Genomic DNA, 22696 nt, shown 5'->3' on the forward strand with positions numbered 1-22696 from the left:
GAGACGTTCTGTGATGAGGGATAGAAAGAAGTGCTTGATGTCGGTTTCGAAGAGTTGTAAGAAATTGAAAGCGTGATAACAGATATTTCGGAGTAGAAGTATGCATGATTCTAAACAGAAGAGACAGTGAATGTATTGTTCTTCGTTCCTTCAGACACGCCCATGAAAGTAACTGGAGGGAAGGTGTTATATGGTCAAATTTACGAGTATTGCAGATGAATCGTATGCACACATTATGAACACGTTGTAGTCTCTCAGCTAAGAGTGAACTTACATTAGTTAGCAAGGAATCGCAATAATCAAAATGGGGCATTACAAGCGTCTGAATAAGATTCTTTTTTAGACTAAGTGGTAGAAATTCTTTCATATGAAACAAGGAGTGAAGTTGAGAAAATATTTTTTTTGCAAGTGTGTGTTACCTGAGTGTTCCAATTTAGATCGCCATCCATAAAAATGCCAAGATTTTTAACTGTTTCACTGTATTTAACAATAATCCCATTCAATATTATATGTGGTATAGTACTACTATCAAGAGTGCTTCGTAGACGATTATGTCCCATTACGATTGCTTGCGATTTCTCTGGATTTAACCTTAATCCAAATTTGTGTGCCCACAGTAAAATCGAATTCAAGTCTTCGTTTATTTTGTTTACTGCGTCACTAGTACCGTCAGGGTGGAAATGCAAATAAATTTGCAAGTCTTCAGCATACATATGGTATTTGCAGTGTTTCATCATTTTAGTCACGTCATTAATATAGATCATGAAGAGTAAAGGTCCGAGAACTGATCCTTGTTGAATTCCAGATTTCACGACACACCATTGGTAGCATCAGGAATTTTAATTTGGAGGGAGGGGGGCATTCAGAAGGACAGCTGGACAGAACTTGCTCAAAGTGGACAAACTAAAACATGAATATTGTTGGTTTATGCACAACGATAAACAGAATCACCTGGAACCGTGCTGGGGGAAAAGTAAAGTTCTCTTTCCCTGGCCTCTTGCTCTTCTCTGACGTAGATAGGCTCTGCCACCTGAACAAGCTCCCACTCATCCCGTAGCCCCAAGTAGTCGGCAGTCACGAGTTTTGTCTGCTCCTCCCCACTTTCAATTTCTTCTTCTTCTGTAAAGATTCAACATCTCACTGTACTGCCACTACTGGCAAACTCAATCAACTATTTCCTTGGTGCTGATTTATTGCTGTCTTTCTGTAATATATTATAACTAGCTGAAAGCACCTTCTTCTTTTAATTAAACTGGTTGTTAGACTTTTCGGAAATCTCAGAAACTCAACTATAGACAACCAAAACGAAATGTTTTAGTAAGATTTCCTCGTCCATAAAGATGAAATCTTCATATTGCATCATTTAGATGAATTAATGAACTTCTTAGCCAAATGCCTGAAAGGATTAACTCAAATTAAAACAACTGTCGGTCAGGCAGCGAAAGAAAACATTTTATCACGTCCCATATGTTCAAATGTTTTTTAATTTGTATGTATATGTGTGTGTGTGTTTATTTATTTATTTTGGTCATTACAAATGCTAGTAACATTGAAATTGCAGTTCCTTAAAATCGAAAGGTATTTTAGTGGGTGTCATAGGATTACATGGGATAAAAACATCTTCTTTCGTTTTGACAGTGTTAATATTGTGACTTCTATTACGTTTTTCATGAGTCTTTTTTTCTCCCAATTCTTGTTCCATTGGATAATTTTGGTGGGTCAATATTTTTCGCAATAATACTATTGGTGATTTAATATTAAGTATTCAATATGTGATTAAAATTAAATATGTGATAGCAATCCTTGTGGTTTCAAAAAATTCAGTTGGATAAACACAGCCTGCTCACTATGTACAACTGCATCGAGAAATTCATAATATTATGGTCCTAGACTGCGTAAATATACTTATTGTATTAATTGTCTTCTATATTTTAGATCATGCTGTATCAACAATGTAATTTAATTTCGTGTTATAATTTCCATGGCCTCGTAAAAGTAGATGTTGAATACAACAGACAATAATAAAGAACAATTGACTGTAGAAGATTTTGCATTTTAATATTATATATGAATATTTGATTTATTTTTATTTTTTTATATTTTTAAATAATTTACGTCCATTTGCACAATTTTAATGTAGCCTATGCTTTTCTCCTGGTTATGAAGGTTAAATGTGCAAACTTTGGCACACATCGGTCAAAGTGTGTAGATTTGTATAGAGAACATACACACATACATACATATATACATACCCACATTCACTTTTATATATTAAGATTTTTCTCGTGACTTCATATGACACTCACCTCTAGGAGGGGAACCTGGGCTTGTCGGTGTTGCTGTAAGAGGCTCATCCTTCTCTATTTCTTCCTCCTCGTATACCTGCGTGAAGAAGTCATAAGCTGCCTCTGCACTCGCACCCTGGAAAATAGTCAATGTGTAAGGACACATTAATATCATTCATCATAATTATTAAACACAAATAAAAAGTCGAGTTTTCTCTTGCTTCTTATTCTCCTTTCTTAAAATTGTTCTCTTTTTCTTATTCCTTCCCCATTCTGAACGCCTTCCCCTTTCTTTTTCTTACTTTTTAATACCACAGTCTAGTATATACAGTCATGAAGCTTGTATTGTGAGGGTGTTAGGAACAATAGACTGTGCAGGTACTATTTCGCATTGTCTGTAATGAGGTGATATTAGCGATCCTAGTGGTTAGCAACTATCTATGGATGCATATTTACTACGTATTGAGCTTCGTGACTGTATATACTAGACTGTATTAACACTATCCTCCTTATTCTTTCCTTCAAATCTCTTTCTTCCTCATTCTCTTTCCCTTTCACCACTGCTACTTCCACTTCCCTCACCGCCACCATCAATCTCTTTAAAGGCTAATTCACACGGGGATGGTTCACAGGAGTCAAGTGCTTGGAGCAAGTGGACTTTCCTTCAACTTTCCCCGTGTGATATGGTCGAGACAGTCAAGTTGTGACTTGGTGGTCAAGCAGAATTTGAGTTGACGACCCGTCAACTTTTGTGTCCACTTTCCCGTCACGTGACCAACTTTTCTCCACCACTTGCCTCGTGTGAATGCTAACTTGTAGCAACTTGGCAAGTAGAAAATTTGTAGTTTTAGGCCTATTGTCGAAGTAAATTAATAATGAGCGCCCCTAAGTGGAATTCCAACGATATCATAAAGTTTTTGCAAGTGTATGAGAAGTATGAACTTGTATGGAATATACGTGACAAAGAATACCTCAATAAAAACAAGCGGGAATTATTTTTCCAGAAACTAGTCAGTGAACTCATGGAACAAGGTTTCGAAAACAACAAGGCGCCAATTAGCTGCACACATGCTTTAATATGTGCTGGTGGCATCTTCAGTTTCACCAAACTAAAAATGCTACCTTAGAAAGCATGATGAAAATATTCAGATTGTCAATTAATATAGATAAACACAATATAATATTTGTTACTCAGTCAAATGTCAAATCAATGTAAAATAATGACTTATATTATATGGTCATTAAGTTTTATATACATGAATTACAAATTGCAAACGTTTTCGCCCATTCAGACATCTTCAGGCACAATTATACAATATCTCAATATCAAATAGTGTAGCCATTACATTGGTGGTAGATAAACTGTTTAAGATTAATGATGTACAAAACATCTCCATAATTAAAATGTAATGTTACAGGTCATAAAATTAAAATAATGTTAAAACCACGTAGTGTTGTAATTAAACTTCATAATATTCTGTGGAACTCTTGTTCAGCAGAGTCCAGTGAGTGATGAATTATGTGTCGTTTGAACGTGGCAACTGTATAGATCACTATAAAACATCCTATGTTTGAAGTAGTTATGTAGATGTGAGACGACCTGCTGCTGTTGTTACATTGATTTGTCATTTGACTGAGTAACAAATATTATATTGTGTTTATCTATAAAAATGCTAGTTCACTATTGATTTTTATTAACAGAATTCAAGAATTCAAACACCACTACGAATACAACATTCAGCGTGAGCTTTTATTCAAGCGTGGTTTCAAGTTTAATGTCTCCGTGTGATCACAAATACAGCATCAAGTTTAGAGGCTCCAAGCACTTGACTCCTGTAAACTATCCCCGTGTGACTCGGGTTTAAGGTAAGGCGCCACTGGATACGAACTGGACCAAACTTGCACTGGCCTGCGACACAGCTAACAGGCCGGACTGTAGTGTAGTGTAGCACGTTTCCTCAAGGGAATATGACATGAGGAGCACAGATGGATCTGAGCTCAGAATCTGAAGGTTCTGAATATGATTTTATTATAAATTTAATAATGTACTGTAGAAAAGAAAAGACAGTGGTCAAACCCGTACGTACAACAGCAGGAACAGTGTTGAATTCAGACTTCAGTATATATTTATACTATAAAAGTGTTAATATTGTTATGTAAAACATGTCAAATATTCTTTTTAAATAAACGCCCTATATTTTAGTAAGCCGACATGTAGTAATTATTCACTGATTAGATCATTAAATGACATCGTCTTCCAGTAGCATTTCTAAAGTTTTTAAAAGATACTGATATGAGTACCCCATCTGTTTTTCAAGAACTTCGATGTCATTTTTAAATGCATTTCACAGACTTTAAAAAATACACACCTCGAGTACGATCGAATACAACCTATCTACATAACATAATTTATTTTAATTATTTAAAAGTCATATCAAATTGAAATGTAACATTGTATAAATTATATTTTTATATATTATATGAAGATCACAGGAAGAAAAGGGGGAACGTCACTTTTTTGTGAAAATTGAGATAATGTAAAAATTGGAAGTTTATGGTTAGACGACAATAAAACATATTGGACATATTGATTACTAGATTAACCACCTTTCAAAATACATGGTGGTATTTATTATTTGTAACACACTTCTTGAATAAATTAGTTTTGAACTTTTAATTAGCTCTCCTGAAAATCTTGACATTCCCCCTTTTCTTCCTGTAGTCTTCATTTGTTTATTTACATTATAAGCTATATTTTTAGTTTAAAAAGTTTGAAATCTCTGGGGGGGGGGGGATCCGGGTCACTCTCTGAATTCATCACTGACCAGGAAAGTCATGTCAAGTTTCATACTTTGTTGAGACATCTCACTGGAGTACAATAAAAAAATTACATTATAGAAGAACAATTTGATTAAATTATATCATTCTATATCTTCATTTTCATGGTCACATTATTATAATTTTTATTATCGGGATTTTTAATGCAAATTATGTGAAAATTGTTGTATTTATTTTTTTGAGAAGAGTACGAATGGAGAATGGATTTGAACGTTTACAGAGAAAATGCACCTGATCAGGTCCTGATCCCTATACAAATGTGTTATAACATAAATGTGACACTTAACCTTTGCGGGAACATAATACGTAGATGTGTTTACTAGATGGCTATAAGTAACCAAAATTCAAAACCAATGTAGGCCTACTAAGTGCTAATGTAGTCCATTGCTATGGCGTAACGGTTAGCATATCCAACGGTGACATGAAAGGGCCTGGGTACAAATTATGGTTAGGACAATTTTCCTGGTTGGGTGTTTTTTCCGAGATTTTCCCTTTACCAATTGTTACCGGTAATGTTCTTTTACATTCGATAGAAACCCTGCATCTTTCTAACTCCGTGACAAATAATTTTCACGTAGGTATTAAAACTTCAGGTGATTTTGTGTGTATTAAAATTATTACCTGAATGTACAACCATAAAACGTAAGATATCCATTTTTCTTATTTTGCCCGGCCCTGACGCAGCACTCAAAAGTGGACAGCTTTGTTTCAAATCAAACAGCATGGAATATGAAGAAACCATATTTAAATACATAAAATTATTAAAACGAGACGTGCCTACTGTTAATTACCTTGAAAATACAACGCAAGAAACATTCGTATCATAATTACCTTAATTAGAGCCAAGTTATACAATTTTGGAAATTAAATAAACATTTCTTTTACGTAAACAGGTTTCATCCCATGTCTGTGTGTAACGGGTGACTATTTTCTTTTCCACGATTCCACTTGTTGACCTGAAAATATCCAACAAATGAAAGACGTTATACCGTCCTAAGTTAAACAACATTATTGCTTGCTATTCACTATGGCGAAGTATTATTATTATTATTATTATTATTATGCAAGCTCGTGTCAGAAAGCAGCATGGCGAGGAGCAACTGGTGTCTATAATCACGCTGTATTAAGAGGCACCTCAACGTGTGCGATGGTGGTGTAATGGTGAGCATAGTTGCCTTCCAAGCAGTTGATCCGGGTTCGATTCCCGGCCATCGCACTGTTTTTTTTTTCTTTTTTTTTTCCTCTCTCTCTCTCTCTCTCTCTCTTCGTAATAATGGCGGTAATTTCATCGGCTATTTATGGTAATATTTAAGTTTTCTGTAAATTATCATAAGTAAAGATACTAAATTAAATCTCATTAAAAATCGATGTAATTTGTTTCTTAGGACATCATATCATAAAATAATGAAATCTACGTAAGTGATGAATAGTATAATACAGCATCGGTGACCTATAAACCAGTATAAGTTCCCATTGTTTTCGGAATTACTATACGCCATTCCATTACTGAAATGAAATTTGTAATTTCAGAATTGAAACAAAATCCATTTAAAAAGTTACCTTAGATGGGAATTTTTAACTAAGGATACTTATTGATAGTCTCCAGACTGGTACAGTACGGGATTACGATAGGTTTGCTTCAGGAGTGCAACTACAGCGTGGTTAGACCGACAAATTTTCAGGGGCCCGCCCGTTATTGTTGCTGTTAAAGAGGTTATAGATATTGTTGCTACGATTATTATTATTATTATTATTATTATTATTATTATTACTTACTGGCTTTTAAGGAACCCGGAGGTTCATTGCCGCCCTCACATAAGCCCGCCATTGGTCCCTATCCTGAGCAAGTTTAATCCAGTCTCTGCCATCATATCCCACCTCCCTCAAATACATTTTAATATTATCTTCCCATCTAAGTCTCGGCCTCCCCAAAGGTCTTTTTCCCTCCGGCCTCCCAACTAACATTCTATATGCATTTCTGGATTCGCCCACACGTGCTACATGCCCTGCCCATCTCAAACGTTCCTAATTATGTTAGGTGAAGAATACAATGCGTGCAGTTCTGTGTTGTGTAACTTTTTCCATTCTCCTGTAACTTCATCCCTCTTAGCCCCAAATATTTTCCTAAACACCTTATTCTCAAACACCCTTAACCTATGTTCCTCTGTCAAAGTGAGAGACCAAGTTTCACAACCATAAAGAACAACCGGTAATATAACTGTTTTATAAATTCTAACTTTCAGATTTTTTGGCAGCAGACTGGATGATAAAAGTTTCTCAACCGAATAATAACAGGCATTTCCCATATTTATTTTGTGTTTAATTTCCTCCCGAGTATCATTTATATTTGTTACTGTTGCTCCCAGGTATTTGAACTTCTCCACCTCTTCAAAAGATAAATTTACAATTTTTATATTTCCATTTCGTACAATATTCTCGTCACGAGACATAATCATATACTTTGTCTTTTCGGGATTTACTTCCAAATCTATCTCTTTACTTGCTTCCAGTAAAATTCCCGTGTTATTATTATTATTATTATTATTATTATTATTATTATTATATTGTCATCATCGTCACATTTTTATATATTTCTTTCGTTTGTTGTAATATCAGTCATTAAATATATTAAATACGTGGCATTCATTTCTGCGTATACCCGTACAAGGATTTGACAAGTAATAGACTGAACTAATACTAAGATTTCTGACTTGAAATAATAATAATAATAATAATAATAATAATAATAATAATAATAATAATAATAATAATAATAAGATATAAAATGTGACATTGAACTCCTACATAAGGCTAAAAGTTCGCAGATACGTACAGCAAAGACATTTTTCAGCATTTCGGCGAGAAATTTTAAGTATGCAACCAGCACTTACTAATGAGATCTCAAAAGTGACAACAATCAGTGAACTAGCTTCTCTTCTTATAAGTGAAAAATCATTTTCTTTCATCCGGTTTTTCGGAAATTTTTTACAGCTTTGATGATGTTCCTGATCGTTCCTGTTATCTGCCAGGGCGAGCACTCATTTTCCAGACTTAAAATAATGAAAATCTACCTGAGAAGCACAATGGTTCAGGAAAGATTGAAAACTTTAACACGTCTATAAATTAGAAATTAATTCTCAATATCTATTTTACATTAAATTATATATAAAGTTACGCATTTCTAATATTCGTAGCATAGAAATTATTCAGATATTATTATGTAAGGGTATTACTTTGTAGAACTCAAAATTGATGTGGCGACCACCTTAAAACATTTACAGAGGCTTCAACCCTCTAATCCTAAATAGAAAATACCACACATAAAATTATTATTATTATTATTATTATTATTATTATTATTATTATTATTATTATTATTATTATTATTATTATTATTGTCCTCATTCGATACGGTTCAACGCTTGGTCGCACAGAGTTGCTTGTCTTGCATCTTGATCATAATAATAATTATATCCATGAGCAGACTTAAGATAAGATGTGTAATTCCTAAGTTATTGATTGTTGAATAATTTCGAGGGAAAAAATTGTTCCGGGGCCGGGTATCGAACCCGGGACTTTTGGTTAAACGTACCAACGCTCTCCCACTGAGCTACCCGGGAACTCTATCCGACACCGATCAAATTTTTCCCTCTATATCCACAGAACTCAACTTTGAGTATAGAGGGAAAAATTGGATCGGTGTCGGGTAGAGTTCCCGGGTAGCTCAGTGGGAGAGCGTTGGTACGTTTAACCAAAGGTCTCGGGTTCGATACCCGGCCCCGGAACAATTTTTCCCTCGAAATTATTCAAATTAACTTTACAGGGAGTTATTCCTGAAAGCTTAATTTGCATAATACACATCACTGTACGTAACAGAAAACCACAATTTAAAGTCACACAGAGTTAGTGTGCACTCAGATGTTGGTTGCTTGACAGTTGTCAGCCTACTTTGAGGTCTGTGGATATAGAGGAAAAAATTGGATCGGTGTCGGGTAGAGTTCCCGGGTAGCTCAATGGGAGAGCGTTGGTATGTTTAACCAAAGGTCCCGGGTTCGATACCCGGCCCCGGAACAATTTTTCCCTCGAAATTATTCAAATTAACTTTACAGGGAGTTATTCCTGAAAGCTTTATTTGCTTATTGATTGTTGTTCGCTTGTCGGTGACGATAATACATCAATATTATTTTACCCTTAAAACTAAGAAAAATATATTTTTAACACTTCAAATTAATGTAGCTCTGAAAATATTGAGAATAGGACCATTTTTATATGATATTTTTTACTCAAAATGTCTTCAGGAATATGCTCCGTAAGTGACGGTAAATCCTCGTGAATCACCCTGTATATTTATGTCCTGTATAATATGTATGTATGTATGTATGTATGTATGTATGTATGTATGTATGTATGTATGTATGTATGTATGTATTTTATTTTTATTGTATTGGGTTATTTTACGACGCTGTATCAACATCTCAGGTTATTTAGCGTCTGAATGAGGTGAAGGTGATAATGCCAATGAAATGAGTCCGGAATCCAGCACCGAAAGTTACCCAGGATTTGCTCGTATTGGGTTGCGGGAAAACCCCGGAAAACCCTCAACCAGGTAACTTGCCCCGACCGGGATTCGAACCTGAGCCACCTGGTTTCGCGGCCAGACGCGCTGACCGTTACTCCACAGGCGTGGACTGTATGTATGTATGTATGTATGTATGTATGTATGTATGTATGTATGTATGTATGTATGTAGCCTATGTAAAATAACTATGGTTTATTTAACGACGCTCGCAACTCCGTCGCCGGTGTGCCGGAATTTTGTCCCGCAGGACTTCTTTTACATGTGAGTAAATCTACTGACATGAGCCTGTCGCACTTAAATGCTACTGATCTGGCCCGGGATCGAACCCGCAACCTTGAGCATAAAAGGCCAGCGCTATACCAACTACGCTACCCAGACCGACTGTATGTATGTATGTATGTATGTATGTACTTGGATGGGTGGACATATGGACAGGCGAATGCATGTGTGTATATATACGTACGTTACTTATTTGTATCGGGTGTTTAATTAACCATAGTTCATTAGCGTGTCTGAAGAAGAAGAAGAAGAAGAAGAAGAAGATGATGATGATGATGATGAGATGACGACTACGACGACGACAATGGACACGAAGAAGTTCATTCAGAAAACTGAAATGCTCGCAAATTTGTGCCCGAAGTCGCCTTGTCCGCCTGAATCGAACCCCGGTGTTTTGATGAGATCTTAGCTAACGAAGCCACCCGCCAGGTATCAATAATTATTACCTATCATCCCCTCCACGACGTACCACCCTGCGCGAAGACACGTGTTGGTCTCGTGGGCACTAACGAATTCCATTTGTCTTAGAACGGAAAAACGGGCATCTGTACGAAAGCGATCATCAGCGCCCGTCCAGCTCAATAGTAGCATGAGTGGCCGGGCTCGTCACAATGCAGTCGATATTTACAACTTCCCTCTAAGAAACAGACTAATTTATTAGTAAAAAATATATAAACCGCTCATTTTGGGAAGTCCAGCTGACCAAACGCGGCTTCCTGAAAGCTGCAATTGAAAGGTGACTACTGCCATTGAAGCGGAAGCAGTTGTCTCTATTTTAATTTCCCCTTCCGGGTCATCTGCCGGCTGCCCGTTCGTCTCTCACCTTGCGACTTCATCAGCGTCCTGCTCGACACCCGTTCGACTTTGAGAGGCACATGGTGCCTTTTCGTCAGGACCCCTTCGAACAGTTGTCTTGCCCGACACCGTCTGCACGGCGGTAATTGGATATCAGGCGTAAAAATGGTTATAGGCCTACTCTTGTAATTTCAATTCAGACTTTTTTTTCATCTACCTAGTTATGACAGAATTAACTTAATTGCTTAATAGTCCACTTAAACTGCACAGAGTTGATAAATTGATCACGTGGTAACAAAGGAGTATCGATGAAGTGAGAATGGGAAAGAACTAAAGCAATAATGTTAGTCAAGTGTGCAGCCATTTTCAAATGAATAATATCACAGTATGGAGAAATCCAGGTAAACATCGTTGTGTGAGATCGTGCGTATTTGCTTGGTTTCCGCACAAAACCAATCCGCGGAAAGTCTAAAATTCCACATTCAGTATTCCCAATCTAACACACATAACAATTTCCCTCTTCTTACCGCTTAAGTGACATATTGATTTTACTGCTTTAGGCTTTTAACATATTATTTTTAGAGACGTTCAATATAGTAATAATTATAAATTGGAAACTTACCACTGCAATTTCACCTAAATTGCACTGTTAATTATTGTTTTTAAATATTTGCAAAAATTAAGTAAACTCTACAACTCCACTAAAGTTACTGCATTCGTGATGCAAGTAACATTAAGGAAGCCGTGAAAAAATCAACAAGATTCCAGACCCATCATAGACTGGGGGAAAAAAAAAGACAGTCGTATATCACGGCCTGCTGGAGTATAGTAAACACAGAAAACATTTTAAAGCAACAATGTTGAAGATAGATATTTTTGTTTTGCAAATTTGCCGTCATTGAACAGAAACCAAGATGGAGATTTCATTGTAACTAATTAGAAATTCCTCTTTCAGGTATGTAATAAACGATCTTCCCACAAAATAATGTACGATACACGAGCGGTATGTTGAAGTTTTCATGTTCGAGGAAAAGTTTGAAAAAGCGAAACGTAGTTGAGCTTTTTTAATTTCCGAGAATTGAAAGAAAACATACCGCGTTGTAACGCATATTACTATTGTACACACCCAGGTTTTAAACTAAAAACAGTGTTCGCACTCAAAGTCACAAGCAGAAAATATATGAAGAATTTCAAGGAAAAAATTGTTCCGGGGCCGGGTATCGATCCCAGGACCCTTCACTTAGGGCCCGAATACTCTACCGACTGAGCTATCCAGAAACTACACCAGATACTCTCCCAATTTTTCCCTTTATAACTACACAACTCAAGTGGGCTGACAAGGCGACAGAAACCCAACTTTGAGTGCACACAAACTCTGTGTGACTTGAATTGTGGTTAACGTATCTACAGTGACGTATATATTATGCAAATCTGGCTTTCAGGTAAAGCTCCCCTAAAGTTGGGTGGATTTAACACACGTAATTGCAGAATTAGATCTAAAATGACTCCCATTCAACAAGGTCTTCATAATCTGAAAGTCGCTGTATAGTGTGGCTTCACTTCGCAATTCATCATAAGTCCAACTAGTGCTTTAGATCCAACAATGGCGTAATAGAGACTGACACAGTAAACGAGGAGCGCTAGTAGTAGCCTATATTTCAAAACTTAGTCACCCCTAAACTGAAGAACCACGAACTGCAAGATGGTGCACCGTCCCATATTTGCACCTTTGCAAAACAATTAATTACACGTATCTTCGGCGATCGTGTCATCAGTAGGCACTTTCCAACAATATGGCCTCCACGATTTCCAGACCTCAATCCGGCCGATATATTCCTAATGTTTTATAAAAACAAAACCTCATTGTCTGCCCAACACAGTAATGTTTTTGTTTTTTAATTCTATATCAAATATAATATTTATAACGCTTTAAATTCTGAAATGACTTTTGAATTGCCTGACACATCTACAGGGTGTTTCCGAGGTGGTGTTACAAACTTTCAGGGACGATGGCGAAGGGCATATGTAGGCCTATCAATTTGAGATAAGGAACCATGATCCGGAAATGATTGAGTCGAAAGTTATAAGCAAAAATAGTTGTGTGGAAATGGAATTGTAATTTGGCACCACGTGCCCTCCTCCCCTTAACCTTTGGAACAGTCGTGGAAAGATGTTATGGGCCGGTTGTCTCCTACGGGTACTTGACCCGATACAATCTGTGAGCTTGTTTACTGTTCCCATTGGCTCATCCGTATTCGAAAATCAGGTCTGCTTAAGGCTGGTTCACAATAAATCGGGAACGAAAACGGCAACGAGAACGGGAACGGAAATATTGTTAAAATAAATGTATTCAAATGTGAGGATTCACAATTAACTATTGTGAACGTTCACATTTAAATACGTTGATTTTAACATTATTTCCGTTCTCGTTTTCGTTACCGTTTCCGTTCCCGGTTTATTGTGAACCAGCCTTAATTCCTCTCTCGTGTAGGCCTACTCCTCCATTTCACTAGGACTGATCGACTGGACATTGCGGGCCATATTCATAGACATTCTTAGCGCGGGCTTCCGGTGGATGATCAGCGTACTAACATTTTTCTTATTCATAAACCAGTGTTGGCGATATGATATGATATGATATGATATGATATGATATGATATGAATCCTGTACAAGTAACCAGTCGATAGCCGGGGCTAGTTTAGCACGCTCGTAGCGCGGGCTAGAGAAATTCTATGCATAGCACCAACTTGTACACATACACTGCTGTCTACAGACGTGCATATCAGGACCGACCATGTCCGTTACACATTACGCTATCTGCATTGATTTAGTGTAGTTTCCTGTCCCCATCCCTCAGACAGCGCACTGAATGGAATACTGTAAGTAGACAACGTAAACAACGTCAGATGAATACAGTATGTGTAAGATGTACAGATAAATACACAGAAATAAGGTGTACAGAGGAATAAAATTATTCCATTTCCACACAACTATTTTTGCTTGTAACTTTCGACTCAGTCATTTCCGGACCAGGGTTCCTATCTCAAATTGATACATGTTCCCTTCGCCATCATCCCTGAAAGTTTGTAACGCCACCTCGGAAACACCCTATATATAGAAGGTGGATGGTAACTCTGCACCAACATTTAAGAGGTGATTGTACATGTTAAAGATAACAAAACTTTTATTACATTTCTCCTTCGATGGAGCACCGTTATGCAGGAAAAAAAATAGTCTTTGCCCAATGTTTGCAGCGCTCTATTGCGGTAATAACCCGGGAGAAGTAGCTGATTGCTAAACAAGCAGGAAGGTAAAAATAATCTGAACAGTTAATGTCTTGGATCTTTATTTGCATAACAAACCGTTTAGCCATGAATTTAAACTGAATAATAACGAAAATCGTTGAAATAAATCTTGCAAAGCAGCGCACGTCGCGTATTACCGACTGAATAAGCAGAGGGGGAGGGGAAGGTAATTAGTGCAGGCCGCGGTTGCTTAGAGATATTGCAGCAGCCGTGCTGTTGCCAAATGCTTCATAACGATTTCTAAAACGGTGAATGTTAGAGAAAAAAACTTATTTTTAGATTTTTCAAATATCTCCTAATGATCTATTACCAGTTTCATTTTGGTGCACAGGTTACATTAACAGTATCGACCAGGAAGACATTATATCTGATTTTCTTATTATGAATAGAGAAAGCGTTTATTAATAAATATATATATATATATTTTTTCGTTGTTGGTAACTCTATCAGATGGAGTTACTTGTCAACAATGTGACGCTGAAACGTGTGTTCAGGTTACTGCCCAGCGACAGTCCTGATGTATTTTTATATTTGTGATGATTGGTTAATTAATATTAACCCGGCACACTCACAATCACACTCACACTCGTACAAATTTCCAGACTCTAGACACTCAGGGAATTCTTCTTCATCAAGAAAAATTCACTGAGAGCCGAGCCCGGGAATGGAACCCGGGACCTCCTGATCTAGAAGCCAGCATGCTGACTAACGGGCCACGGAAGGCAGTCGATAAATATATCGAAGGAATTTTTTCAATAACAATGCTGCAATGCACTACCAAGGAAACTGGTAACATATCAACAATATGTCTTTGTATGATGTAATTATGATTTCACATAACGTTTGCCACCTGCAGCAGGATACTGAATAATGTTCAATGTTTTTATTTTATGGAGCGATTGTCAACTGTCGTGAGTACTTTTTTTCATATGTGTTTTATTTTTCAAGTAACTAATTAGTCCATACAACTGAAGCGATCGCAGCAATATGTAAGAAGACATTTGCTGTTCGTTGCAACAGCTGGTAATTCAAGCGGTACATCTGTATTTTGAGTTTGTGGGAATCGAGCAGGCCATCGAAATTATGTAGACCATCGCCAGACTTCCTCATGGCAAGAGCATAGAGTATGACAGGTGCAACATGTTGCTTCCTTTACTCAAACCCCACTAAGCAGACAACAAATGTAGCCGATAGAAGTATTAATTTCAAAGCGATTTGTTAAGACAGAGGACAGCGGAATCTGTTTTGTATTGTATTGTATTGTATTTATTAACATTCCATGGTATTCATACATGCTTACAGCTAGAATATGGAACAAGTAAAAAAACTTAATACTATTATAAAGTCTTAATTTATAGTCACAGTCTAGATGAAATATATACAGTCGAGATTTACAATATAGTCTACTAGTACAACACAAAGTTTTAGTATCAATTTCATGAAGCGTTATTGAATGTCATGAATTCACCTACAGAATAGAAGGCGTGAGAAATTAGGTACTTCTTTAATTTGGCCCTAAATAATTTTATGTTTTGAGTTTCATTTTTTATATCGATAGGGAGGCTATTAAAAATTTTTACTGCCATATAACGCACTCCTTTTTGATAGCACGATAGACTTGCCGATGGAGTATGAAAGTCATTTTTTACGCGTATTTATGCTATGAACTGTTGAATTAGTTACAAAGTTTTCACGATTACATACGAGGAAGACTATTAATGAAAAGATATACTGACAAGCCATGGGCATTATTTGTAGTTTTCTGAAAATAGTCCTACACGACTCCCTAGATTTCGCACCTACTATTATTCTAATTACTCTTTTTTGTAATAGAAATATATTGTTACTATCTGTGGAATTTCCCCAGAATATTATTCCAAAACTCATTACCGAGTGGAAGTATGCAAAGTATATTGTTTTTAAGGTATTGATATTTACTATCTTTTGCATAGATCTAATAGCAAAACAAGCTGAATTTAGTTTGGGGGTAATTTCTTTAATATGATTTTTCCAATTTAACACATTATCGATTTTTAAGCCAAAAAATTTGGCTCCTTAAGGCTGTGGTAAGTGGAATGATAATACAATGATTCTTCATAATGGTTATGCCGGGTTCAAACCTAAATCAGAACGATCAAATTCATAGCAGACGTATTGTTATCTTGCAAAGGGATGTTCCATATCCAATAGTTTAGTGTAAACGAACGCTAACAATGGTGAATTATACTATTAACATCTATGAACCAGGACAGTATGCATTTCTATTTTGTTTTCATCTCTAAACCTATGCTAAGCCTTCATCGAAGTTCATATCTTGATTTCTTATATATGGCATTAGACGAATACATAGCGATGCTCCCTTGAATTGAACTCCGTACGAGTATGAAGCCAGACTCCCGACGTAAGTCATCCATACTTCAAGCGGGGCTCGAATTGACAACCGTAGCACAGTTTAGTATATAGTTCCGAAGCTAAATACTTACTAAATATGCAAACATAGACAGTTGAAATATGCATCCATAGATAGTTGCTAGCCACCAGGATCGCTACTATCGCCTCATCACAGAGACTTTCCCTAGCAGACCATAAAATGTATTGTACTTTTGATATCGTGTTCTTCTGAAAAATTAACACCTTCATTCCACTATTGAAATACGAAATACATAAGGTTTATATATTATTTTCATAAAGTAAGTTATATATTATATTTTATAAACTCACCTTCCTGGATCTTTCGGAAGGATAACTCTGACCTCTTTTTCTTAGACTTTATAGTGCAACAAACGTCTCCTTGTCCCATATTATTACTCAAATTATTGTATTTTGGCCATTTACAGTTATTACAACCGATAACGAACATTTCACAGTTTACACAACTTTTCACAACAATGCGAAATACGGCACAGTCAATGCCTTTTCGATCTAGATCAGGACGTAATGTATGTTTGGGTTTTCTATTTCAGTGTATGGAGATCAGTGAATTATTATATTATAACTTTATTGCGTATCATAGCTAAGTTTTATTTAGTGTAATGTGTCCATAAGTACCCTTTACTTCTTGTTGCATAATATGTTGCAGAAATAATTACAAAACTGTGTTATTTTAATGTGAAGAGAATTTTACATGTTAACATAATCTTTTCCCATCAACATTTTAAGTTTAGAATGGAAGCTATTTTGAGGTTTAATAAAAAAGAATTTATATTGTGATTTTAATATAGCACATCTACCTTCCTTGATAAAGACAGAAAATTTATCATACCACTCTTATGAAATTAATGTACGTACGATTGTTACTTTGTCTCTTAGGTAGTAGATAAATACAATAATTCAATACTCAATTGTAGTATTAAAATACAGACAAATTGAATGTGTGGAGTATCATACATGACATTATGCTTAATTATAATGTATAATTGCGAATTTAGGAATATAAGATATAGTAAACATAACCTATAATATTTCCATATGAATGGCAGGGCATTGGAGACCACTAAAATTAGACAGAAAGGAGCAACTGGGACAGTAAACATAACCTATAATTTCAACATATCTAAATATCCGTGCGGTGCAACTGAAAATTATTGAATCGTGCATAAATGAATGTACAAGAATTTCGCAATATTTAAACGAAATAAAGGCAGGTATTATACATACGAACAACGTAATTTTCACACCAAAAATAATATTACACCTTAACTCGCAAGGAATTATGTCTGAAGTGTCTCCTAATCATTGCTTTAAATTTTATTAATGCAATTACACTACATTTTAGAGAAATATATGTTACTTTTTATGCATTCCAATTAATTTATATGGTTGAAACGCCGCCCTTCGTGATCGGTTTAAGCGAGTCACATGGTCTGCCTTACGGCCTGTATTAGATCACGATGGCAGTGACACAGTCTATTGTTCCTAGTACACACAGCGCTCCAAGCGGCTAGCAATTATCGCGAGAAATGCAAAAAATCACCCCAAGCTTCGCGACTGTATATACTAGACTGTGGTAGAACTCTTAATCATATCTTCGTTGGCTTGTTTTGTGTCTTTATAAAATAATGCAAAGCAAGAAGATGAAACAGACTGTAGGATCGCTCCACTTCATTCATAAGAATTAGACTGAAGCACTCTATTGTAAGCATCATTGATTCGAAATCCATGTGCACATAGGATTGGCATACTTCGCCGAACATCTCTAATGAGTATAACGGGCAGAAAAGTGTCGCTAAACAATAACGTAGAGAAGGGATGAACATCTGTGTCACACTGTCATTCATGATAAACCTTTGTGGGTCCTGGCCTACTTCAGAAGTTCTCCTAACCTAATATTAAACATACACAAACGACGGAAGTTTCGTGACGTGAACCTCCGCCTAAGAAAACAAAGGACACCACATTAAAAACGGGCAAATATTCATGCCCAGGCGGGATTCGAACTCACAATTGTAGATTCCCACATAGTCAAAGCCGTGTGTCTTAACCACTGCAGCCACCACAATCTGCACGTGTCTTCTATGCACTACCAAGAAGGAACTTGACCTTTAACACAGACCGCTTTGTCGACCTTTAAATCATAAAACTTTTTACGTGGTGCAGGAAACGAACTTTCACTTTCCCGCAATATTCTACGAAGATATGCGCATCAAAGGCGTCCGGAGTGCCACAACTTGAGGTTCCCGTTGCTTTGTTCATCGCCTTATTTTCAAGGATTGCAATTTTAGAGTGTTCTATTTTCAAATCGTATGAGAATTCATTTTATTTAGCTATTTAAAGACGGTATAAGGAAAATATTTGGGGCTAAGAGGGATGAAGTTACAGAAGAATGGAGAAAGTTACACAACACAGAACTGCACGCATTGTATTCTTCACCTGACATAATTAGGAACATTAAATCCAGACGTTTGAGATGGGCAGGGCATGTAGCACGTATGGGCGAATCCAGAAATGCATATAGAGTGTTAGTTGGGAGGCCGGAGGGAAAAAGACCTTTGAGGAGGCCGAGACGTAGATGGGAGGATAATATTAAAATAGATTTGAGGGAGGTGGGATATGATGATAGAGAATGGATTAATCTTACACAGGATACAGACCGAGGGCGGGCTTATGTTAGGTCGGCAATGAATCTCCGGGTTCCTTAAAAGCAAGTAAGTATACTGTTTTCGCTGTAAGAAAAATCCTACTGTAAACACAAGCACTTGGCTGTCATACCCGTGACTGGCTGCTAGTCGAAACACTCATATGACGCAGGAAAATATAGTCCGTATTTGGAAACTATCATCTTGTATTATTTGAAAATAAAAAATTGAATTCTAGTTGTTAAATACGATGAAACATATAACTTCACCCATATGTAAAACGATATGTAAAAGAAAAGCTACTTTTACATTTTGTTACGTACTATGAACGCGGATGAATACCAACAGTAATACCGAGGTAGTCTGTTCTTGTAACGAGCTGGCGTCACTTGAGCTCGTAGCTGTTCACTTAAGCACGTGGGCTTCTGCATCCTCGGTGTGTGTGGTTATTAAACATAAAAGTAGAAACCCTCTCAAAAGCGGAGAAAAACAAATAGTCTTAAATGTATATAATAAGTTATGTGAGTTTTAATTACAGTAATTATAATTACTGTTTCCTAAGCAAATGAATGCATAGTAGTGAGGTTAGGCCTACTTGACGAGTAACGGGAAATGTTTAACATGAAACAGAATGTACAACAGTAGGCGGGAACATATACTGAGATTCTATGGCGCCAAACAGTGGCCAATGAAGCCTCACTTCAGTCACGTGCTATTGTTTATATTAGGATTTTTCTTACAGCGAAAGGATTATAAGTAAGTAAGTAAGTAAGTAAGTAAGTATGTCTTAACAACTACTAGGTTATTTAGAGTCGATGAGATTGGTGATAACGGGATGGTATTTCGCGAGATGAGACGAGGATTCGGTATGGATTGTCCGATATTCGCTTCACAGTTGAGGAAAACCTCGGATATTCGACCCAAATGGGAATCAAACCCACGCCCGAATAGGTACAGCCCCGGACTTATAGACAAACGCACTACCGTCTGAGCTACGCCGGTGGATTATGAGAATTATGAACCAATAGCGGGATTCTTTTGTCATGTGGGCAGCATGGCGCAAGACCACCACTTAAGAAAATACATAACTAATACTTCCAATTCTTATGGTAGGAAGATAAATATCCGTTACCTGAGAGAATCGAACTCGCCGATTTCTCCACTGAACAGAATATTGAGCAGACACGGATAGCATACCACACAAGAAAGGGCACAGGTAAATATGCAGGTGGCTGGCCACATAATGCTCTTCAACACGTGAGCACTAAGCAACAAAAAGGGTCAAAAAGGTGAAAACCGGCTGGCTGTGCCAAGTCGAGATACCTATCATCATTAAAACCACTACACCTCAAGAACTTTCCACTCCTGCTGGTGGTGACCTAGACCAAATGAAGGCATTGTTATCCAGATTGCAAGTCGAGGTAGTGTTACGTCTAGAGGCCGAGTTTAGGCCACGATGGTGTAAAAAGGGGTAGACCTATGAAGAGTATTCTCAATACATCGTTTACCTCTTCAACCTTCCTTTCGATTACTCCGCCTTCATTTTGTATTTACTTACGTTCTCAGGCATTCTTCACAGAGGAAGGAACTCAATGAATGAATTTGTCTTTAGTACTGTCTCAATAAATATTCGGGGGGGGGGGGACGTTACGTTTTCTTTAGTTACACAACATGGCGTATTCATATCTGAGGTTAAGTGAGTCCAAAAAAAAAAATTACAGAATATAAGTACCTGTATACTATGACTAGAAAGAGATAAGAATGGAGTAATAATTAAACAATTATGTCAGTCCGGAATGCCAAAAAGAAATATTTAAACAATATATTACAACTACTGATAGATTAACCATCGTCAGTATTATTATTATTATTATTATTATTATTATTATTATTACTTACTTACTTACATACTGGCATTTAAGGAACCCGGAGGTTCATTGCCGCCCTCACATAAGCCCGCCATTGGTCCCTATCCTGAACAAGATTAATCCAGTCTCTACCATCATATCCCACCTCCCTCAAATCCATTTTAATATTATCCTCCCATCTACGTCTCGGCCTCCCCAAAGGTCTTATTCCCTCCGACCTCCCAACTAACACTCTATATGCATTTCTGGATTCGCCCATACGTGCTACATGCCCTGCCCATCTCAAACGTCTGGATTTAATTATGCCAGGTGAAGAATACAATGCGTGCAGTTCTGTGTTGTGTAACTTTCTCCATTCTCCTGTAACTTCATCCCTCTTAGCCCTAAATATTTTCCTAAGCAACTTATTCTCAAACACCCTTAACCTATGTTCCTCTCTCAAAGTGAAGAGTCCACGTTAACAAAAATATTTTTTGTGCGAGTTCATTTCTTACACATATGAGGAAGCTGCTATTAAAATATTATAAAAATTACTCAACAAATGACTAAGTATAGGCCGAAAGAAATTATGATACCGCACCTAATAGCATTGCACTCTAAACCTTTAACACGCTCTCCTGTAAAATTTTGCCTGTGTGGCTTAGGGCTACATCATTCTCACCCCTTCAATTGTCTAGAAGTTTTTTTGGATTTTCTTTCACGCGGGTTGAGAAAAATTCCAGAGAAAACGTCAACCAAGCAATATGTTGCAGCCGGGATTTGCACCTGGACCTGGTAGTATCATAGTGAGATCTACTGAATTGTCCCGTAGAGATGGAATCTATCGTCCTTAGAAATACATCGCTCTTGGCAGGGTCTGAACCCAAGAATCTTGAATCCAGTGACAAAGCATGACGCTAGACCACAAAGGACACAAATACACCAGCTGATCCATTCATGTCTGGGCCAACCAATTTCCGGTATCAATATATATTTTTTAACTGAAAGAGTCTATTATCAGCTATAAAACTGCCAACAGAGGCTTAGGCCTACTTCATATACGCTTGAGCAAACTAAATTTAGCTACATCTGTTTCTGCCTTTACGATGACATAAGATGTGTGGGTAAACGACCCTCGCATTTCAGTCTACTTCCAAGAAAATATAACCATACAATAGTGTCTCCGGTCTTATTTGGAAGATCACAACTGCAGCAGTTGCCTCTTGTGCAGGTTACAGAGGGCGACCGACGTAATACCTCTTCAGTGCCACCTGGTGGACAATGCGTTGCGACCAACAATATGCTATTCTTCAGGAGGCCTTCTTCCCTCTCTGGTTCCCAGGTGATGCAACAAGAAAACACCAGCTGATGCCATTTTCGCAAGAATGTCGTGTCTGCCTGCTGGAATAATACTTCCAGTCCGTATATATTTCTATGAAAAGACAGGCAGAAGGCATAAAGAAGTAGCCAGCTCCTTTAAGAAAAGGAAAGCCACCTACACCACACTGCCCCGACTTGTTCGCACACTTTGTGTCGCTGCAGTATGGAGACTCCCAATAAGGTTCAAGCAGTAGTTGGCATATTCGCTCATGCTTCCTTATTTGGAGCAGCAACGTTTTTCCGTGTTATATAGAGTAAGAAAAACATACATTTATATAATATTGAATATTTGTACAGGGACATCATTTTAT

General features: G+C 37.0%; 1 protein-coding gene and 1 non-coding gene across 4 annotated transcripts in view; one reads left to right on the forward strand and one right to left on the reverse strand.

Moving 5' to 3' along the window:
* The window catches only part of Cc2d2a (Coiled-coil and C2 domain containing 2A), a 144832-nt gene that overhangs the window by 85010 nt on the left and 37126 nt on the right, over positions 1-22696 (reverse strand). For all 3 annotated transcript variants that reach the window (XR_011333270.1, XM_069832033.1, XM_069832034.1), the window contains exons 6-7: positions 2307-2421; positions 952-1119 (exon numbers count right to left, since the gene is read on the reverse strand). Coding sequence is in view for 2 of the 3 variants with exons in the window: in XM_069832033.1 (XP_069688134.1) it covers positions 952-1119; positions 2307-2421 (283 nt within the window). In the remaining variant the exon portion in view is untranslated. The remainder of the gene's footprint in view (positions 1-951; positions 1120-2306; positions 2422-22696) is intronic.
* On the forward strand, positions 6268-6339 carry TRNAG-UCC (transfer RNA glycine (anticodon UCC)). The gene has a single exon. It is a non-coding gene; the product is annotated as a tRNA-Gly (tRNA).

Source organism: Periplaneta americana, chromosome 7 (genome assembly GCF_040183065.1).
Source record: "Periplaneta americana isolate PAMFEO1 chromosome 7, P.americana_PAMFEO1_priV1, whole genome shotgun sequence".
Lineage (NCBI taxonomy): Eukaryota > Metazoa > Arthropoda > Insecta > Blattodea > Blattidae > Periplaneta > Periplaneta americana.